The sequence below is a fragment of the Panthera leo genome, chromosome D1 (assembly GCF_018350215.1).
Source record: "Panthera leo isolate Ple1 chromosome D1, P.leo_Ple1_pat1.1, whole genome shotgun sequence".
Lineage (NCBI taxonomy): Eukaryota > Metazoa > Chordata > Mammalia > Carnivora > Felidae > Panthera > Panthera leo.
Window position 1 is genome coordinate 39106150 of NC_056688.1, and position 21916 is coordinate 39128065.

A 21916-nucleotide genomic window follows, 5' to 3' on the forward strand; every position below is an offset into this window, starting at 1 on the left:
AGAATTTTTTTTTTTTTTTAATGTTTGATGGAGCATTTTGGGTTGCTTTGAGCAGCAGTGTTTGTCTCAACAACCTAGCCCCCAATAAACAAGTAGCAGAGGTTTTATCCGTGTTTTCTTTCTTTAAAACTTACATGTGACTGCCTCCTTTGCATCTAAAACTTTCTATCTCATAAGGTTTTTTGTGAGCATTTTTTCACATTCTGCCATCAGCTCCTTTCAGAACTACTGCACTTGTGAGGCCTTCCAAAGACCTTCTTTCCTGAGTCCTGCTGTTACCCATTGATAATGTGGAGTAAAGCTTCTGTTTGCATAGAAAAGACAAGAGACCAGTAATAGTGCCTTAAAATGTTCACCGATGTTCTTTTTTTTTTAAAGTAATAATAGTCATTTGTAAAAAGCAGCTATAGATAAAAGACAAATTAATGTGAAACTTAAGATTTCCTGACTTATGTTTAGGAGAAAATCTAAATGTGGTGTCTTTTGCAGCAGATGGTGAGGTTAAGAACCTGGGGTTTGGAGTCTGACATGGTATGGTCGGCCAGCTCTTCACTGGCTGCCTCCATGCCCTTGCCCCGCAAGCACCGGCAGAACAGGGACTGAGTCATTCTTTTTCATCACCGTATCCATAGTGCCTGGCATAGAGCAGATGCCCATTAAATACTGGAGAACGACTGAATAAAAACCCCTTAGAGATTGTATAGCATAAAGGTTAAAAGCCTGGTTCTAAAGTCAGAACTATTGGTTTGAATTCTGACTCCTTGATTTACTAGTTATGTGTCTTTCAGCACATTAATTAGGCTTTCCATCTTCAGTGTCCTCATCTGTAAGATGGGGTGATGATTGCATTGATCTCATTGGGTTATTTTGCAGATTAATGAGAAAATACATGTGGAATATTTGGTGTAGTATATATACATATTAAGCCCCCAGTAAGAGTAGACTGTTTCTATTCTATAAGCTTCGGATCCCTTAGCTATAAAATTGACAGTATAAAATTGACTCCACAGAGAAGTTCGAAGTATCAAAAAAACTTAACACATGTACATTACTTCGCACAGGATTTAGTAAGAATCCAAGGGAATGATTGCTGCTATTAGTATTAGTGGCAATGTTTACAATAAACTTAAGAAAATGGATGTTTTATAAATGTTAGTCTAAATTTGTCTTTTATGTAAATCCATTTGGTCTAATGGATTTACAATTGAACTGTCTCCAACATTGGGACTTTTTTTGAAAAGTGAAATGGACTTGTTAACATACATGTGTAAAACATTTTCATTAGGTTAGATTTGGTGGTAAGTCTCTGACAAAATAACCATGGGGTACTAACTGTATCTACTATAACTTCAGGATAAAAGCATCTTTAAAACTATAGCTTCCAGTTCCCTACTGTAAATGGAGGTGTGAAGAGATACATAAAGGTAAAATTCTATTATAACAAGCCCCATGGAGTGTAGAGATTTATTATTGTACCAGAATTGTATCGGGAAAGGTAGATATTACACTTACAGCCAGCAGCAGTTACAAGTAAGAGTTGACAGCCCAGAGTTTTCCATTGAAGTTTTTCTGTAGAGGATGGGGACTGAGTGAGTGGTACCTCTAAAGACTCTGTGTTTGGATTTAATTTACCATCCTGGCTACCACTACTCCATCTACTACCACTGCTGCTAGCCACATTATTTGAATGCCTGCTACATCTAGGCACTTGCCCAAACGATTTACATGAACTGCCTCTCTTTATCTTCTCAACCGTTTTCTGCACGAATTAATTATTAACATTATTGTATAGGTGGGGAAACTGAGACTTAAGGAAGCCAGGGGGCCTTGGCTATAGTTACCCAGCTAGTAAGTCAAATGAGTTTAACTCTACAACCACCATACTGTATTGCTTCCTAACAGAACTCAGTGCACATTTTTCTGATGATTTAATTTACCTCACTGATACTTGTTGGGGATAAAAAGATAGGGCTCCTGTTTTCAAGGATCTGAGAGTTTGAGGAGTCAATTAGTGAATAATTATTGAGCAGAAATATGCTTTAAGAGTCATGACGGCTGGCTTTTTTTATTCACTTGCCCTTATTTAAAGGTCTTTTGAATAGAGTTAGAATGTGAGACTCCAGTAATTGAGAGTAGAGTAGATAAGAACTTTGCTTTTGCTCTTGATCTCTGTTCTCAAATAGACATCACAAGACTGGGAATAGAGCTTGGAATAGGAAAAATGAGCAGGTCATAAATTTAGGCTAGGTAGAAAGATTCCTGAGTTTTCAGACGACGGTAATTTTTAGCTTTGTGGGATTCTTTGAGTGTTTGACTTTTCAAGGCCTCGTATATTTTTTTTCCTCCTCTTCCCTTGTTGTTTAGTTTGGGGGTTGTCTTGGGGGGAAACATTATTTTGTATTAGGAAACTGGTAACGCTTGGGAGAAAATAAACCTCTAATTGGCATTTTGAAGTTTCTTCTGGGTTTTAAATATTACGCACCCAATTCTGGGCTTTTTGGAGGAGAGGGGTTAGTTCCCCACACCACCAAGCAATTCTTGGACATCAGCTGGGTTTCCTACAATTCAATTCCATTCTGCCACTGCCTACCCAGAGGTAGCATCGCATTCCATGGGTTAAGGGCTGAGTCCCACACGGCTGCTTCCATTTCACATGCCAATCATAGGTCTGCGTGGTTAAACTTGTGCTTCTGACTGGCTCTCAATCAGTCTTTCCCATAATTCCCTCTTTGGGTTTAGTTAATTTGCCAGGGTGGTTCACAGAACTCAGGAAACTAATTTATTCACTAAATTACTGGTTTATTACAAAGGATATTAAAGGATACAGATCAGCAGCCAGATAAAGAGATATGAAAGGGAAGGTCCTTGTATCCTCAGGGAGTTCGGGGGCTGGCACCCTGGCATGTGGAAGCTTTCTGATTCACTACCTTTAAGCTCACCAGATCCCTCCTTTGGGTTTTTAAAGCAGCCTCCTTACCACTGATTGATTAAATCATGGACCATTGGTGATTGGTTGCACCTCTGGCTCCAGGCTCCTTTCTTGGAAATCATGGGGTGGGATTGAGTTCCAACCTTTGATTTCCAGTTGGTTCCCTAGGTAAGCAGCCCTCAGCTGTCGGTGTGGTCCTAATGTCACTTCATTAACATAGCAAAAGACAATTTTATGGCGCTCATTACTTAGGAAATTCCTAGGGTTTTAGGAGCTCTGCCACAAATGGGGACAAAGACCAAAATATATTTCTTGGACACAGAATCCTAAGCAGGCTCCAGGCTCTGAGCTGTTAGCACAGAGCCCGACGCGGGGCTCGAACTCACAAACTGTGAGATCATGACCTGAGCCGAAGTCAGACGCTTAACCAACTGAGCCACCCAGGTGCCCCTGTATTTCTTATTATAAAATCTGAAAATCATGGTTTTGGTCTTTGGAAAAATGAAGGGTTAGCTAAACTTCATGATTCTAACTAAGTTTATAAAGCTAAAATGTAAGGATTTAAAGGGAAGTTTTATAATAGCATAGAAGATACACTGTTTTCTAGAATTTTCCTCTAGACTGTTCCTTAGGTACAGAATATGGCTAACAAAGTAGAGGAGAATAAGAAAGACCTTACTGGAACCACATGGCTCCTAATATAGCCCCAGGGAAAGGTATTGCCAATTATAAGAGAAGGAAGGCATTAGAAGGGTCACCTTCAGTGTACCTGGAGTTAAATCCATTAGGTGATCAGATTTTAGCTTTCATGTATTTTTCTATAAAATGTTTTTAGTGTAGGTATGTTTATGCACACTGCTTGTTACTATATTTCAATAAGCCAGGAAATCGTGATACTGGCAGCTAGGCATTGATTTATTTGAACATATAATTTGATGTCCCTTTAGATTTTACACAATAGGAAATGGTTTTATAATTGGTCATCATGGATATTTGTAGATAGAGCTTACAAAATCTTCAGCTAAAGATGTGACAAATTTTCCTAAGTTATTTTAAGAGTAACATAATGGATGTTTCTTCTTTTGTATCATAGCCTTTAAATCTACAAGACCGCAGCCTTCCCGAAATGTTGCTACTAAGAATTATACAGAGGTAAGAAAAAAGTTTTTATAATTGGTTTTTAATAATTTATGATCCTGCATTCTGAATTGTCAATTCTTTGATCAACAAAGTAAACAAGAGAAGGATAAGTGTGGAGTGTTAAAGCTGGAGAGAACTTTATGAATTATCAAGTCAGGGCTTCTGGGATTTTTTTTTTTTTTTAATAATGGATCTCGTGATTAGAAAGCCATAAATGTATGTATCCAGGAATATTTTTAAGGATAACAGTGTGGAGCCAGAAAGGTCCGTGCGTGGAATATTAATATCGCACATAGGAGTTCAGTGCATATAGAGGTCTTAGTAAATCTGGCTATCTTTTGTTATTTATACTCTCATAATACTATGGCTTGTGCCTTGATGGCTTGGAGCTAGACTCAAGACAAACCAGGCGGTCAGAATCTGAGGACCTCTGTGTTCAGATTTAAAAATAGGCCCTCTGCACCTCCTTTGGATTCCAAGAATTTGTATGGGCTTGACTCCCCTATTTCCTTACTTTCAAAACCCACTCACTCCTAAGCCAGTGTTCTTCCTTCTGTGTCAGGGTTTCTCAGTAGCAGCACTACTGACCAGATAAGTTTTGGACCAGGTGAGTTTTACTGTGAGGGACTGTTCTGTGCATTGTAGGGTTTTTAGCAACATCTTGGCCTATACCCTCTAGATGCCAGTAGCAAGCCCCCCTAATTGTGTCAATCAAAAATGTCTCCAGACATAAGTTTCCAGAATAGGAGTGGGGGTTAAAAATCCCCTCCAGATGAGAATCCATGGTCTGTATAATACCTGCCCCAGCAGCATTTTCTCAAATTTCTTTTAATCTTTTGAGTATGTGACACAATTGATCACCCCACTTCTCCAGGAAACTTCTGTCCTGATTTTCATTTTGTTCTTTTGTCTCTCTTCATCTTTCCCCCCCTTCTTCCTGTTGTCACTGCTACGTGAGTGTACCAGTGCTAGCTTTTGTCCTGAGCTCCATTTTATTATTTACATTCAACTGTTGTCTGCTGTCACTTCAAGATCATCATATCTAAAAAAATTATAATCACATCCACACGGTAGCTTCTTTCCTAGAGTTTTCTAATATAAGGCAGGAACATGAGTTCAAAAGGAACAGGTGGTGCTAAACTAACTTTTTTTTCATTTTTTAACTGTGGTTACACATTGGTAGATTAGAGGAGTATTGAATACATTTGATTCCTTCAAGGCACAGAAGACAATCTTCTGATAGTTTTATGACAATGCAGAAATATTGGCTGGATTCATAGCTTCTTAGACAACTGCATTTAATGATTTTTTATTAATAGTTCAGTGTCAGCCTGGAGGGGGAGATCTCAGGTGCTGTCTTTTCACTGTTTTGTCCTCGGCTTCATTAGTTAGACATAGCAACTAAGTGTATTAAATGTCAAGGTAACACTAAATGTAGAGGAAGAAGTAGTATTTTGGATGTTAGTATCAAGAATCACAAATATCTTTACTGGGGCCTAAAACTACCAAATGGTGTTTAACAGGGATGAGTGTCATAGAAAGCTAGATATACAGTACTTTCCACATGGTCTTATACCAAATTTTAAACTGGAAATGGTCTCTTCACTAGAACCCAAGAAAATCACAGGCACTGTCTGCACGTGACCCTATGTGAGTCATTCACCTTAGGTGCCCTGGCTGCCGTGGTGTCCAGGAGAAAGGCGAGCTCAAACACATTATATAGAAAGAATACCATTTATGATTGAAGACATTGGAGGGAGGTCAGGCTAAGCTTCAGTTTTAACAATTGCTCTTCATGGGGTTTCTGCCCCCTTTTTTTTGTGACTTTTTTGGTATATTTAAAAAAGATTTTTCTTGTGATTCAATTATTCTTTTTTTTTTTTTTTTAATTTTTTTTTAAACATTTATTTTTGACCACCTTACACCTGTCAGAATGGCTAACATTGACAACTCAGGCAACAACAGATGTTGGCGAGGATGCAGAAAAAGAGGATCCCTTTTGCATTGTTGGTGGGAAGGCAAGCTGGTGCACCCACTCTGGAAAACAGTATGGAAGTTCCTCAAAAAACTAAAAATAGAACTACCCTATGACCCAGCAATTGCACTACTAGGCATTTATCCAAGGGATACAGGTGTGCTGTTTGGAAGGGACACATGCACCCCCATGTTTATAGCAGCACCATCAACAGTAGCCAAAGTATGGAAAGAGCCCAGATGTCCATCGATGGATAAATGGATAAAGGAGATGTGGTGTGTATGTGTGTGTGTGTGTATATATATATATGTATATATATATATACATATATATATACACACACCATATATATATATATATACACACACACACACATACATACATACATACATACAATGGAGTATTATTTGGCAATCAAAAAGAATGAAATCTTGCCATTTACAACTACGTGGATGGAACTAGAGGGTATTATGCTAAGTGAAATTAGTCAGAGAAAGATAAAAATCATATGACTTCATTCATATGAGGACTTTAAGAGACAAAACAGATGACTATAAGAGAAGGGAAACAAAAAAGAGTATAAAATAACAGGGAGGGGGACAAAACAGAAGAGACTCCTAAATATGGAGAACAAACTGAGGGTTGCTGGAGGGGTTGTGGGAGGGGGGATGGCCTAAATGGGTAAGGGGCATTAAGGAATCTACTCCTGAAATCATTGTTGCACTATATACTAACTAATTTGGATGTAAATTTAGAAAAATAAAAAATGAAATTTAAAAAAAAAAAGATTTTTCTTGAGATTCAATTACTCTTTTTTTTTTTAAACATGTATTTTTTTTTTTTTTCTTTTAACGTTTATTTATTTTTGGGACAGAGAGAGACAGAGCATGAACGGGGGAGGGGCAGAGAGAGAGGGAGACACAGAATCGGAAGCAGGCTCCAGGCTCTGAGCCATCAGCCCAGAGTCTGACGCGGGGCTCGAACTCACGGACCGCGAGATCGTGACCTGAGCTGAAGTCGGATGCTCAACCGACTGAGCCACCCAGGCGCCCCTAAACATGTATTTTTTTAAAGAGAGAGAGACAAAGCCCAAGCCAGGGAGGGGCAGAGAGAGAGGAAGACATAGAATCCGAAGCAGGTTCCAGGCTCTGAGCTGTCAGCACAGAGCCTGATGCAGAGCTCGAACACACGAACTGTGAGATCATGACCTGAGCCGAAGTCAGACGCTCATCTGACTGAGCCACCCAGGCGCCCCTCAGTGATTTATTCTTATTCAGGTGTTCCATTTCCATAAAAACTACTCCCTGTTTTGTTTTTCCCTTAGATGATTGTGGATGAGACAGATGAAGAAGAAGACATGTTTCCTACCACTTCAAAAACAGAGCAGAGGTAGGTGCGGTGACTTTGTGGAGAAAGAAACATCTGAAGAAACTTAAAATTATTCAGAGCTCTACTTAACACATTTTTCTGTGCCATAGAAGTTTTTTTTTTTTTTAATTTTTTTTTCAACATTTATTTATTTTTGGGACAGAGAGAGACAGAGCATGAACGGGGGAGGGGCAGAGAGAGAGGGAGACACAGAATCGGAAACAGGCTCCAGGCTCTGAGCCATCAGCCCAGAGCCTGACGCGGGGCTCGAACTCACGGACCGCGAGATCGTGACCTGGCTGAAGTCGGACGCCCAACCGACTGCGCCACCCAGGCGCCCCTGTGCCATAGAAGTTTTAACAGATTTATTTTCCAACTGGTCAAGTAAATAGAGAAGTGAAAAATAGATGGAAGGCTGGTTCACAGAGTTGGTGCAGCATCATTACAAGTGTTTTTCAACGGAACTTACCCTGTAATCTGTTTCCTTTTGTCTGTATTACCCAAAGATTTTCCCGATGGAGTTCTGTATTCTCTCTAATTAACAGAAAATAATTTTGTATATTTCTTAATAGTTGATTTCAGCTTCTCTTCTTTGTTATCACATTTTTATATACTGAGTTACACAGGGTGCTGTGCTAAATAAACACTGAAAAGAGGATCATGTTGGCTTTTTCTGCCCTTGAAGCACTTACTTGTGTGCTTTTCCCTGTCCTTTTGGTTTTTGCCATTTTTGCTGTTACTGTAAGGGTTGACTTGATTCACTATTGCCATGTTCTCTGTGTTCATGTTTCAGGTGAACACTGCTTAACTTAAGCTCAGTTAATGAAAATTTCTACTTAAGAAAATAATCAAGAGCTTCTCTTAACAGAAATTTTCTGTGTGAACATTAAATTAGGTCTGATGGGGGACATAGTAAATGTTTTAGCATGGTTACTGCCTTTAGGCAGCATAAATTATAGTGGAAAGGAGAGATGAACACATTTCAGTCCATTAAAGGATGATGAGTCAGTACATAATCGTGTGTGAAATTTTATGATACAGACTAGGTGTGAGTGCTTATAGGCCCTTAGAAAACGGAGCAAGAATTGTGGGCTATGAAAAAAGAAAAGGCTTTATAGAATGAGTAAAATCTACCTGAGATTTTGAAGATAGGAATCATCTGGAGCAAAGAGGTGGAAAAGGACAGCTGAGAGTGATGGCCTGAGTGGGAGCTGTGGCACTAAGCGGGAGAATGAGAAAAAACTCTGCCTCCGTGTTTCTCACACTGTTTTTCATGATCTCAGCCTTTTTTCGTTACCTAAGGATAAAAATTAAATTTGACTTAAATTAATTAAAATAACTTAAATTTAATTTCTCCCTAACAAGAGAAATTAAATACTAAAGAATGAAATTTTGCTGGGTAGGATTGAGTTTGGGAAGGGTCAAAACCATTGTAGTATCTCAGTATTTTTCACCCACCCCATCTCCCGGGACCAGTTTTAATTCCTTGGGTGTGATGTTGACCCCACCGAGAATATATGCTTTATGTGAATTACGGGTCTGTGTTGGAAAAATTGGTAGGTATAGTTCCCTATCCACTTATTTCTTTTTTTTTTTTTTTTTTTTAACATTTATTTATTTTTGAGACAGAGAGAGACAGAGCATGAACAGGGGAGGGGCAGAGAGAGAGGGAGACACAGAATCTGAAACAGGCTCCAGGCTCTGAGCTGTCAGCACAGAGCCCGACGTGGGGCTCGAACTCACGGACCGTGAGATCATGACCTGAGCCGAAGTCGGACGCTTAACCGACCAAGCCACCCAGGCGCCCCTCTATCCACTTATTTCTAGGGTTAAACAGTATGCTAGGAGCTGGGGCTAGAAATACAAAAGAAATGTTTCCTTCCTTCAAGGAATTTCCACGTTAGCAGTACACTAATTATAAGGCACTAATAATCCAACAAGATGAATGTTTTATTCCAGTGCATTGAAATCTGAGGGAAGTGACAGTGTCTTCCTAGAATAGGTCATTGAAGGCTTCACAAAGAAGGTAGGTCACATCTGGGCCAATGATCAACAGATGTGTAAAAATGCTTAAAGGAAATTGTAAAGAATTTCTTCTGCCGTTGAAGGTCTTTCTAGCTGGGCTGAGAACCAAATTGACGTGAGACAGATTAACAGGAGAAAATCAAATTTAATTTTGTACATAGGGGGTAATCCACACAAACATGGCAATTCCAAATATATATGTCATTCTGAACTAAGGAGAAGAGGATGGGGGTCTGGGATGGCAAAGGGAAGGAAAGCAATTCACAAGAAGATTATAAAGTGTAAATGCTTAGTAAATAAATGTTTGCCGGGACATTCAGAATCAGTAGGACAAAGAGGACTTTGATCACACAGGCCTTGCTAGGTTTCTCCTGTTTGTCATACCTTAATATATGTCATAATGTAATTATCTATGGTGATAGCTCTCTTTCTGGAACAGGTCCTCTACTAAACTCTTTGTAAGCATTTGAGGGAGAGGTAAAGAGCTTTTCCTGAATCTGCTGGGGTTTGATTGCTTCTTAACTCAAAATAATCTTCATGCCAGAGTGGCCCATCTTGGTGTGGCCTGCCCTTGGCCCCTACCAAGTTATCAGGAAGCAGCAGTAAACAGTAATGTCATAGGCCACAGACATCTGCTCTGAAAGGGTGATCTGGAAAGGCCTCTGAGGAGGCCTCTGAGGAGGCTGAAATCTTACTGAAAGAGACATGGCCTTGCCTAAAGCACAGGGAAAGGCACATGTAGAAGTCTCTTGAAGAAGAAACAAGCTTACTGTAGACTAAAACATGGGAAAGAAGGAAGTTGGTATAAGAATAGGAGAGGCAGGAGTATATCATGAAGCAGGAACAGTTGAGCAAGGTAAGGAATTCGGACTTCATTATAAATGCAGGGGGAACACGGAAGGATTTGGGGAGAGTAGTGGCTCCGTGGGATTTACATTTCTAAAGGCTCCCTGTGGTGCAGGAGGCAGGGCACCAGCTGGCTGACCTGAAAGGCCGGTGCTGCTGTGGGGAGTCCCTGGACTCCCTGGAAGAGAGATGATGGAGACTTGCGCCAGAGTGGTAGCAGGGGAAAGGGAGAGAATAGATGGTTTCAGGTTATGTTGTGAGGTAGACATGACAGCAGTTGGGGATGGATTGAACATTTGGAGTGAGGAAGAATGGCGTAGCAGGGTTGATTTCCAGGTTTCCTACTTGAACATTCACTGCCATACACTGAGAAAGGCATAAAAGAAGAGAAACAGATTTTCGTAAAGGATGATTGGCAGATAATCAAAAATTCAGCTTGAGACATGGAAAGTTTGAGATGCCTGCAAAATTGACTTGAAGGGGGTTGGTCATAGGCAATTGGAGATCTGAGTCCAGAGCTGAGATCAGAGGTTTGGATGATCACAAAATTTACTTCTAAGCAGCATATAACTGATACACTGATACTTAATGAAGCCATTGGAATGGATTGATCACCTCGAAAGAGAAGGTAGAGACAAAAGAGGGCTTGTGTTCCAGTACCTGGGTTTCAACCTTTAGAATTTAGGAAAAGTAGGAAAGGCAACAAGAAGGACCTGAGAAAGACCCAGGAGAGTATAGAGTTGCCAAGGCCAATGCCAGCCTTTGTAGAAGGAGTACACAATACTGTGATGGGCTCAGACGCAGGTTAGATTGTATATTTGCAGTCCGTAGTTGAGGGTCATTGAGGTAGTTAGCTCATAGAAAGATTTACTTTAATTTCTCAGTCTTGAGTTACTGTCTTCAACTTGAGTCCAGTATCAATCAGGACTCCTTTGGTTCCAGTCGATAGAAACATAACTCAAATTTGCTTAAGGAGAAGGAGATTTATTGAAAGAATATCCATACTTGTTTGGTCATTCTTGTCTTTGTGAATTAAAACACACAAAAACAGGTGTAGCCTTTGGAGGTTTTTTTCAGTGGTGCCTCAGTAGTTGAGAGGAAAAAGAAGTTTAGCTTGCATGAAGTCTTTATTTTTCATTATTGGAATGGTGAAAATGCAACTTCAGTATGTTTGACATATATTTTCAGGGTATTAAAACTCATAATGTTGTTGCCATTTTGGGCGGTCTACTTTTCAGAAGAATAAATGTTGACTTCTTATTTACCTATGAGGTAATAATAGTAACTGAATTGCTCAGTCAGGCACTCTTCCAAGTCTTTACATGTGAATTAGCCTGTTTGGTGCTCACAGCCATGCCAGGTATTCATGGTTAGAGCTACATTATCCTGGGGTGCCTGGGTGGCTCAGTCGGTTAAGCACCCATCTCTTGATTTCGGCCCAGTTCATGATCTCAAGGCTCATGAGTTCTATCCCCACATCGGGCTCTGTGCTGACAGCACAGAACCTACTTGGGATTCTGTCTCTCCCTCTCTCTGCCCCTCACCTGCTCGCCCCTGCACATGGGCTCACTCTTACTCAAAAAATAAGTAAATATTAAAAAAAAAAAAAAAAAAAACAAAAAAAACAAAAACTCTGTTATCTCCATTGTACCTCTGAAGAAGGCGAGGCACAGTAGGTTAAGTGGCTTACCTAAGATGACCCAGCTAGTCACACAGCCAAGACATTCTGCTCCAGAACTGTCTCTGTTGTCACTTCTGAACTTAATAGATTAACCTCTCAAACCGTTGTGCAGGCAGCAAGAATCATTTAAATGATGAGAGGCAATTTAGAAATTAACATTTTGGCAGTAGATCTGAAATCAGCCATGGCAGATTGGTATTTCTGATGACAGCAACTGAATGACATGATTTAGGCTGGTTTTGAAGAATTATATTACTAGTGGCAGGGTTTGTATGGTTACCCTGATTATAATTTACAGCAGTTAAGCTCTGCTACTTCCTAGGTATGGACCTTGTGCAAGTTTTTTTTTTGTTTTTTTTTTTTACTTTTCTGTGCCTGAGTATCTTCATTTATAAAATGAATATACTAATATTTACTTCATAGGGTTATGAAGCTTAAGTGAGTTCACGTTTATCAAGGACTAAGTACAGTGCCTGGCACACAATAACAGCCCTGTAAGTGCTTATTAAATAAATTAAGTAACACGCTAGGGAAAACAAGCAGAACAGGAGGAAGGGTAAGCAGTGAAAGCACTAATATGCTTGCAGTTAACTTGAAAACAGAAATAGCTTCCAGTTGTAAGATCCCTTTCTGCCAAATAGGCAATGGAAAGCCTGCTTTTCCCTGGAAAAAGTCGTTCCAAACTCTGTCCTTGTACTGAGAATAAGAGGGCCCTTCAGGTTTGATAGAGCTGGCGGATAATAACGACCCTCCCTTTAAAGCAGCAAGTACAAGAAGACCCAGCCCCACTGGGCCAGGGGGAGGAGCAGAGGTTGAGAGGATTCTATTAAATGTTGCAGTGGCAGGGAACTAAGGTTTTTGTGGCACCTTTTATGTACCAGGCACAATATAAGGCCAATTTAACATGTTGCCCTGTGTTTATAACACTGCTACAACTGACTTACTGGCTGAACATCTCTAGACGAGGAACTCTAATTTATGGCCCCAAATGCTAGCTGAACAAAAATGGAGAAAACTTATACAACTCCTGGCACTCGATTTGATACACCCTTCTCCCTTTATTTCTTTCCCTCCCCTCTGCTGATTTCTAAGGATAGGGGATCCTTCACAGATGAGATCTGTAGGTCTGTGGGGTCTCTGAACTAGGATTCTTGTTATGATAAGATGAGCCACCATCCATCATAGATGACTGGCTTGTCTCTGGGTTCCATTGGTTATTGGGGAGACATCAGAGGCAGAGTCACATCTCAGTGGGTGTTTCCATTAACCCCACCCCTTTCTCCAGGCCCCCAACAAGAACTTATTAACCTAACTTTGCCACCTGGGCACTATGACTTTATGCTCTTGATCTGCTTCCTGTCACAGATAGAAGCAAGTCAACAACTGATCAGGTAGTTCCTGCTTGGGTCAAGTATAGATAGAGATGGGCACTCCCCACATGGGTCATTTGATAAATGTCCTTGATCTGTACTTCTAAAACCATGTTGTTCTTCAAGTTTGCTTGACAAATCCTCATGTCCTTTACTTTTATGCATAAGAACCTGTGGATTTTTCTCTCTCCTTCTGACACAAGACCGCTTGATTCTCAACCTGTTTTCCAGACAAGACCTTCAGACATACTTCCTTTGCTGTAATAACATCCCAAAGCATAATAATAAATTATTAACTAAGAATTGACAAATGCTGCTTTCATTTAAGAGAGAAGTCAGCAAACTTTCTTAAAGAGCCCAATAATAAATATTTTAGGCTTTTCAGACCAAGAGGCAAAACTGAGGATATTCTGTAGGTATTTATATAACCATCTAAATGTACCCCATTTCAAAATGTGAAACCATTCTTAGCTCACAGGCAGTAAAAAACCAGGCAGGCTGGATAGGCTGCATGCGCTAGTGATCTAAGAAGACAGAATTCTTATGGATAAAAAGACATACGAATATAAGTTTCATTAATTAGCACAAGTTAAGCTTCATAAGGATGGGAATCTTGATCTTCTTGTACACTGATATTTCCCAAGACCTATCAGAGTACCTGGAAAAGAGCAAACACTCAGTATATATTTGCTATTTGCTTTGGATTGAATACAAATCATATAACGACGCAACCCTAGAAAGCAGTGAGCCTTTCCTAAAATCGTTTTAGCCTGTTGAAGAGACAAAACTGATATTTGAATAAAAAGTATTTCAGTGTTGCCACAATTTTTAGGAGTGGGGGCTGGTAGTAGACGCATGTTAGTAACATGCTGAGCCCTATACTAACAAGCAGGTATCAGTGTAGTGTTTAATGTATGTCAGGCACTGACACAATTAATCTCTAAAAATTATTATCCTCATTTTATGGATGAGGAAATTGAGGCAGAGAGGCTAAGTAACTTGCCTAAAGCCACATAGCTAGTAAACAACAAAACTGGAATTCAAACCCTGGCCCCAGAGTCCTTTTTCTCACCATTAAGTTTTTATGTTGCTAATGTACATTAAAGGGAAGGTATTAGCTAATTTTATTCGTGGCTGCTACTAGAATGAAACATTTAGCTAAAAAGGCACTTCTGATGAATTCTGATTCATTTTCCTTGTTTTTTCCGTGTTTCTGCCTCAGGTGTCCGAGCACATCATCATCATCAAGCAAGCGCATGTCCCAAAGCCAAATAGCTAAAGGGGTCGATTTTGAATCAGATGAGGTAATAAAGTAATATTATTCAATCTTCTTTAATTTTTAGCAATTCATAAAATTTAAATAAGGACTGGGGCACCTGGGTGGCAGTCGATTGAGTGTCTGACTGTGGCTCAGGTCGTGATCTCACAGTTTGTGAGTGCTTTCAACACAGAGCGCGCTTCAGATCTTCTCTGTCTCTCTCGGTCTCTCAAAAATAAATAAACATTTTTTAAAAATGTAAATAGGGACTGCTAAGCTAGTTGCTGGAAATTATTTTTTAAAATAGTTTCATTGATAACCTTCCTTTGAACTGCACTTAAGATGTTAAGAGTCCGTAAGTAGAATCTGTTGAGTACCTGCAAGTGTAAATACTCGGACGTAAAAGGCCTGCCAATTTTTGAAATAAGATAATTTGCCCTGTTAATGGATCAGAATAGTTGTTTTCAGCATCTGTCATTTATATTTGGAGAAGTGATGAAATATTCTTAAAGTTTTTAATGTTACTTTAATAAAATATTTGTTAAGTACCCACTGTATGCTTTACACATTTCCTATATAAAATGGTATGTGGTGGTGATTTTCATTCACAAAGGTGTTCAGATATGCACTGAAATATTAAATGGCAGGATATGTGAAAGAAACCAAGTGAAGACAAGTTGAGTCTGGGCCAGAAAAGGAGCAAAGAAGGAATAGGACAAGGCAGACTCAGGACTTGCCTCTTGGTTTTATTCGTTTGTTGGTTCAGCTACCTTGAATTAAATAAAGTCTGGCCTTTCCCATTCCTCCATGGAGGCCATTTGAAAGGACTTTGCTAGTTTTTTGTTGAATTGTTTTAAGGCGTTTTTCTTAAGTCTGTAACCTCTTTTGTTTATTTTTACTTAAAAAGTTTCTCAATTGTGACAAAAACACGTGGCGTAAAACTTGCCATCTTAACCATTGTTCGGTGTGCAGTGCCCTCGTGTTCAGTATGTTCACTTGTTATGCAGTGGATCTCCAGAGTCTTTTCCTCTTTCAGAGTTAAAAATCTTCACCCATGGAACAACTCTTCATTTCCCCTTCCTCCCGGCCCCTGGTAACCACTGTTCTTTTTGTTTCTGTGAATTGGACTGATTTAGATACCTGCTCTGGAGTCATAAGTCTTTCTCTTTTTGTGACTGGCTTATTCTACTTAGCACAGTGTCTTCCAGGTCCACCCCTGCGGTAGCGTGTGACTCACACCTTTCATTTTGAGCTTCACCTGTTGCTATCATGTCCCTCTATCCCAGCTGAGGTTCTGAACCAGCTTGAGGAGAAGACTCACCAACAGTTCAGGCTGAAGAGAAAAATGGCATCGTGAGCTCAATCTACCTATGGAAAAAACGAATATGTTTTTTCCAGGAGGGGGGTGAGCAGTTAACGTTAATTTGTTAATTCCCAAGCATCTAGATAGACATGTGGTTATATGTTACAGTTAAAGATTTGTATATAGTTCATGTTAACTGCAAAGAAAAACTGTTGACTAATTATTATGCTCCAATTTGGATTTACCTCTGGTTTATTAATAAGTTCTGCCTTTGATAATAGCAGAAAATAAATCAAAAAATGTGAATGAGTTTGTATTTTTCAAGGCATCCATTTCTTACCAGATAGCCAACTTAGCTAACATTTGAATGTGTTAATACCACCAACAAAGCCTAACACCAAATAATTACCCCTTTTTATCAGTGTCTTAAAAGAAACATAAATTAAAATTTTACATGCAATTTTGCTTTCTCTTCTGAATATTTAAAAGTTTTTAGCGGGGCGCCTGGGTGGCTCGGTCGGTTAAGCGTCCGACTTCGGCTCAGGTCATGATCTCAAGGTCCGTGAGTTCGAGCCCCGCGTCGGGCTCTGTGCTGACCGCTCAGAGCCTGGAGCCTGTTTCAGATTCTGTGTCTCCCTGTCTCTCTGCCCCTCCCCTGTTCATGCTCTGTCTCTCTCTGTCTCAAAAATAAATAAACGTTAAAAAAAAAATTTTTTTTTAAGTTTTTAAATAACTTTTTAAATAAAAATAAATAAAAGTTATTGCCTTAAAGCAATTCAACAAATTATCCTCAACAAATTTTATATTTTAGGCTTCTCGAAGGTTTTAGTTTTCCTACTCTTTAACTAAATTCTTCTGATATTCCTGTCAGCTCTTAGTATGCCTATAATCTGCAGCTTAGTTCCAGCAAGGGACCTCTTTCATACTGCTTCTTTTCCCAAAAAGACATTTGAAAGATTGATTTGCTAGATGTTTTTTTGCAGCAATCTGAGAATAGCTAGCTATCTCTAGCATAAAATAGGTAATGGGAGATAAGAATTACAGCTATTTCTCAGTTAGGCCATGTGGCTTCATTATTTGGGGGGGGGGGGGGGTGAGTTTCCAGAACATTAGGTAACACCAGTAATAATATGTAATTGGAAAAAAACCTACTCAAAAACCAAATAGAAATAATTTGAAGAGTATTAATTTTCTTGGCTTCCCCACATCTTTTTTGCCTTTTCGGTTAATAGAAATGTGTATGGTATGTATTACAGGTGTATACACACACACACACACACACATCAGGATCAATTATTTTGAGTGCTTCTTAGCAAGCTACTAGGGAAGGGAAAAGTTCATATTTATAAGGGATATATAAAACTGAGTGCCTTCCTCATGTGAAAGGAGGAAATGGCCCTTACTGGTGGTGGTGTTTACCCAGAAGCACTTCTGTCTTGCCTCAGTGAAGCATGGAACAACCACTCATGTAACATTTGTGTCATTGCAGGATGACGACGATGATCCTTTTATGAACACTAGCTCTTTAAGAGGAAACAGAAGATAATATATTTAATGGCAGTTTGAAGCATTCAAGGTTCAGGAAAAATCAAAACACTGCAAGCAAACAGTTTACAGTTGAAGATTTTTTTAAGTATTGCTGTTAATTAAAGAATTTGAAAGAGACTTACTTAACAGAAAAACTTAACGTATAAGAATTTGTGTTTTGACGTATCATTTCGTGAACATGACTCCTTTAATTGAGAAACATCCCAATTTGAGGACATCCAGAATGGCACTGGTTCACCATACTTTTCAATCTAGTTCTTAACATTACCTGGGGATGCTCTACAAGATCAGAATGTTTTCCTTACATATATTAGCGTACATCTAACTGAATGAGGGCTTTGCTTAAATACCATTCTTGAGTAAGGATTAACAGAAATCTGTCACTCTATGTTTCTGCTTCATTATCAAAGACTGTCAGTATTTTAATGTAGTTACATTTAACCAAGGTTGAGGAAAAGAGCTTATAAAACTTAATCTCCTTGTAATTTTAATAATTTCTAAAGATTCTGGATTTCCTGAAGGTAAAACAATCTGTAAAACCGTGCCTAAGCTCATTGTTTGTTACTAAGTGTTGTTCTTTTTCTAATGTTTGTGATCGTGTCAGCCACTGAGACTTTGAATGTTAGATGTATCTTATACTTTGAATAATTAGATATATTTGTGTTAAAAAATAGAGCAGTCTCTGAATTACTAAGTTTTTGATTTCAGTTGTAGCAAAGATTTTAAAAAATTGTGTTCCCATTCAGCAATAGTCATTTTCTCTATTCTCCATTATTCGTGGTTCTCTCTTTCTCCTGTGCTATAGCTCTCTCCTCTATTTCTAGGAGGAAAAGCATTAAGAAAGATTTATACTTAACTATATCTTTCTTAGAAGATAATTGAAGAACGTTTTTTAGATACAGTGGTCAGTTGGTCATTATGATTATATTAGATTAAAATATTAAAATACAACTTCTGTGGGATATCAGTGCCAAAATTTCATAGTAATAACATTTTATCTTAACATCAGACAGAGTTCCAGAAATCTTAGTGAAGCAGCCCGTGTTAAGTTCATATTTTCTCCCATCCAAGTACTAACCAGGCCCAACACTGCTTAGCTTCCAGGATCAGGCACATTCAGGGTTGTATGCCCGTGGACAAGTTTGTATTTCTTTACTGTGTTCAAGGGGGGTATAAGAATTGGACCTCTTCAGATTTAAGTTCAGTAATTTCGTTCTCTGTCTTAAGACTGTTAAAACACCCTTAGAGTGTTCCTTCCTATCGTCCAAGAGGTACCTATATTTAAAGACTCCTTAGGGAATTTGTAGATCTGGGCAGTACAACAAGCACACATTTCTTCATTTGTAGAGTTATACACTTGACTGAGCAGTAGTCATGATTATTGGCACGGTCACACCTGGACTGTGTCAAATTATAAAAGAACATTTGCCTGGTGGCTGTCTCCATATTATAGCCCTTTGAAATGGCCTAGGCCTGGGATATAACCTTCTATTGGGATAAAGTGTGAATCCGTTTTAAATATTAAAAAATATATATTTTCTGTACCTAGCTTGAGCGTAAGGATTTTTTTAGCAGGTAGTATTAATCAGTGAAGGCGTTGTCCTGCGAAATATTCTCAGGTCCATGGGCCCACATCTTTAATACTCCCAGCAGAAATGAAACCAGGAGTGAGAGTTGCTTTCCCTGCAGAATGGAAGCTGGTTTGGGCGGTGGTGTGTGGGCAGCGTAGTGCCGCCCCTGCACAGCGGGCGTCTGTTAATGGCCCTTCTCACCTGCCGCCAAGATGTGCTCGGGCGAGGGGCATAGTGAAGGAGACAGTGACAAAAGCATCCTGACCAAGTCCTACGAAAAATGAATAAGACTTTCTCTTTTTCTGAAAATTGCTCCATGGTATAAAAAAAAGGTACTAAGTGTAACGCAGTTAGCTCCTAGGAAAAGGGATCCCAGGGCAGTGAGAGGTGAAACCCTGTTCACTTAATCCGAATCATTTTGTTAACGGTGCGTGTCACGTCCTGGAAACAGGAAAGAAAATCCTTTCTGATTGGATATTGTTGCATAGTTTCAGTATGCCCTTGGTACTTACTGTTGATGCAGTGAAATCTAGGGGTTTGGTGGGAAGTTTTCAGACATGTTAGTGTAGGTGTATAGAGGTGATTCCAGATGATTGCAGAGTACCCCCAGTTGCTCTTGGAGGCCAAGAAAGCAACGATGAAAACATTCTGAGGAAAAGAGCCTTCCATCATTTACCAAAGAATATACCTCTTTTCGGTGTTTTGTTCCTATCATAAAAATACAGCAGTGCATTTATAAGGCTAAGAATGAATTGTAATTCCAGGAAATGCTATAAATATATGACTGGCCAGGTGCTTAGGAATTTTAAGCATTTAGGCATAAGACTTCATTCAGGTACATAGAAACCTTTCTTTTCCCCAAAATAAACCTTTAAAATTACAAGGTACAAGAACAGGAAAGTCATGTGGTTTAATAATTGTAAAGTCAGCACTCATGACATCTCTATGCAGGTCAAGAAATAGAATACCACTCGTGCCCTGGAAGCCCCACCCAGTGGCTCTCCCCTGCCCTCTGACTAACCAGTCTTTTGACTTCTGTCATGGAGAAGCTTTTTTATTATTATTATGAAATTTATTGTCAAATTGGTTTCCATAAAACACCCAGTGCTCATCCCAACAGGTGCCCTCCTCAATGTCCATCACCCACTTTCCCCCCCACCCCCACCCCCATCAACCCTCAGTTTATTCTCAGTTTTTAAGAGTCTCTTACGGTTTTGCCTCCCTCCCTCTTTTTTTTCCCTTCCCCTCCCCCATGGTCTTTTGTTAAGTTTCTCAGGATCCACATAAGAGTGAAAACATGGTGTCTGTCTTTCTCTGTATGACTTATTTCACTTAACGCTCTCCAGTTCCATCCACGTTGTTACAAAAGGCCATATTTCATTCTTTCTCATTGCCACATAGTATTCCATTGTGTATATAAACCACAATTTCTTTATCCATTCGTCAGTTGATGGACATTTAGGCTCTTTCCACAATTTGGCTATTGTTGAAAGTGCTGCTATAAACATTGGGGTACAAGTGCCCCTATGCATCAGCACTCCTGTATCCTTTGGGTAAATTCTTAGCAGTGCTATTGCTGGGCCATAGGGTAGGTCTAGTTTTAATTTTTTGAGAAGCTTTTTTTTTTTTTTTTTTTTTACCACAAGGTGGTGCCTCCACCATCCGATGGCAAATAGGATGATGCAACAGCAAATCTGAACCGAAGAAGTTAGTATAGTTTTGCAATAAATTTGCAGCCTATGCAATAATACTAAACCTATGCAGTAGTACCAAAATTAGCCTTCTAATCTTAGATGGAAATTGTTTTCCGTATATCACCTGGCTCCGCCTGTTACTAAGGAAATTGCCAGTTTGATAAATTTTATAAAAGTTCAAGAAGAAACTATTTTATGTTTTTAATAAACCAAGAAAAACCCTTTATTAGAAAAATTGAATTAAAAGGTCTCCCATTGTAAAATTTGTCTGTTGAAATGTACTATATTTAAAAATAACTTTCCCCCAATGTTGCCTGATTTTTTGTGTGTCATACATTTAATTCTTAGTATTCTGTGGCTTTTTAGAGCTAACTACTAAGGATTATTATAAAACTTTTATAGAATAAAGGTTTGTGTTTTTGAGTCCAAAGAGCTTCCATATTCTTGAATAAAAAAAATGTATTTTGTCCTTTGTTTATCCCTTTTGCTACTTTTTATCTTAATGTTTATTAGCTAGGTCTGAAAACATTAGCGTTTTAGTTTGATCTTTGTAAAGCCAGCTCACACAGATTGCTGTCTCCATTCATGTTTGTATCTTTCCCATGACTGATCACTAGAACTGATTTTAGCTGTTTTTAAATTGTAAAGTCAGGGTGTCTTCTTTAAAATTCAAACAGTGAGGGGTGCCTGGGTGGCTCAGTTGGTTAAGTGTCCAACTTTGGCTCAGGTCGTGATCTCACTGTTCGTGGGTTCGAGCCCCACATCGGGTTCTGTGCTGACAGCTCAGAGCCTGGAGCCTGCTTCAGATTCTGTGTCTCCCTTTCTCTCTCTGTTCCTCCCCCGGTTGTACTCTGTCTCTCTCTCAAAAATAAATAAAGATTTTAAAAAATGTTTTAATTCAAACATTGAAATACATATTAAAATGTGTATATGTCCCTGTAATCCTCTCCCCAGACTTAACCTCCCAACCATTAGGTACTTATTTGTCCATTACTTTGGCATGATTACTGACAAAAATTGTTGAATTAGAACCCCAAATTATATAGTCAAATATTTTAGTCCCCGTATCAAGGTGTATGTTCACCTTGGTACTTGATTGACATCCTGATTTTTCCACATCTGCTTTGTCAACCTCTTCTAATTAAACCACCCTTGTCTGTTTTGAGGGATAACGGCACTGCTTTCCAATGCATCATTTAAATGTTACC

The 21916-nt window shown here is 39.1% G+C and overlaps 1 protein-coding gene across 4 annotated transcripts in view; it reads left to right on the plus strand.

Annotated features, from left to right (window-relative positions):
- The window catches only part of MRE11 (MRE11 homolog, double strand break repair nuclease), a 77211-nt gene extending 57092 nt beyond the window's left edge, over positions 1–20119 (plus strand). For all 4 annotated transcript variants that reach the window (XM_042904691.1, XM_042904693.1, XM_042904692.1 and 1 more), the window contains 4 exons: positions 4023–4081; positions 7369–7433; positions 14557–14638; positions 17385–20119. In XM_042904691.1, coding sequence (XP_042760625.1) covers positions 4023–4081; positions 7369–7433; positions 14557–14638; positions 17385–17441 — 263 coding nt within the window. In that variant the 3' untranslated portion in view covers positions 17442–20119. The remainder of the gene's footprint in view (positions 1–4022; positions 4082–7368; positions 7434–14556; positions 14639–17384) is intronic.
- Positions 20120–21916: the final 1797 nt, after the last annotated feature.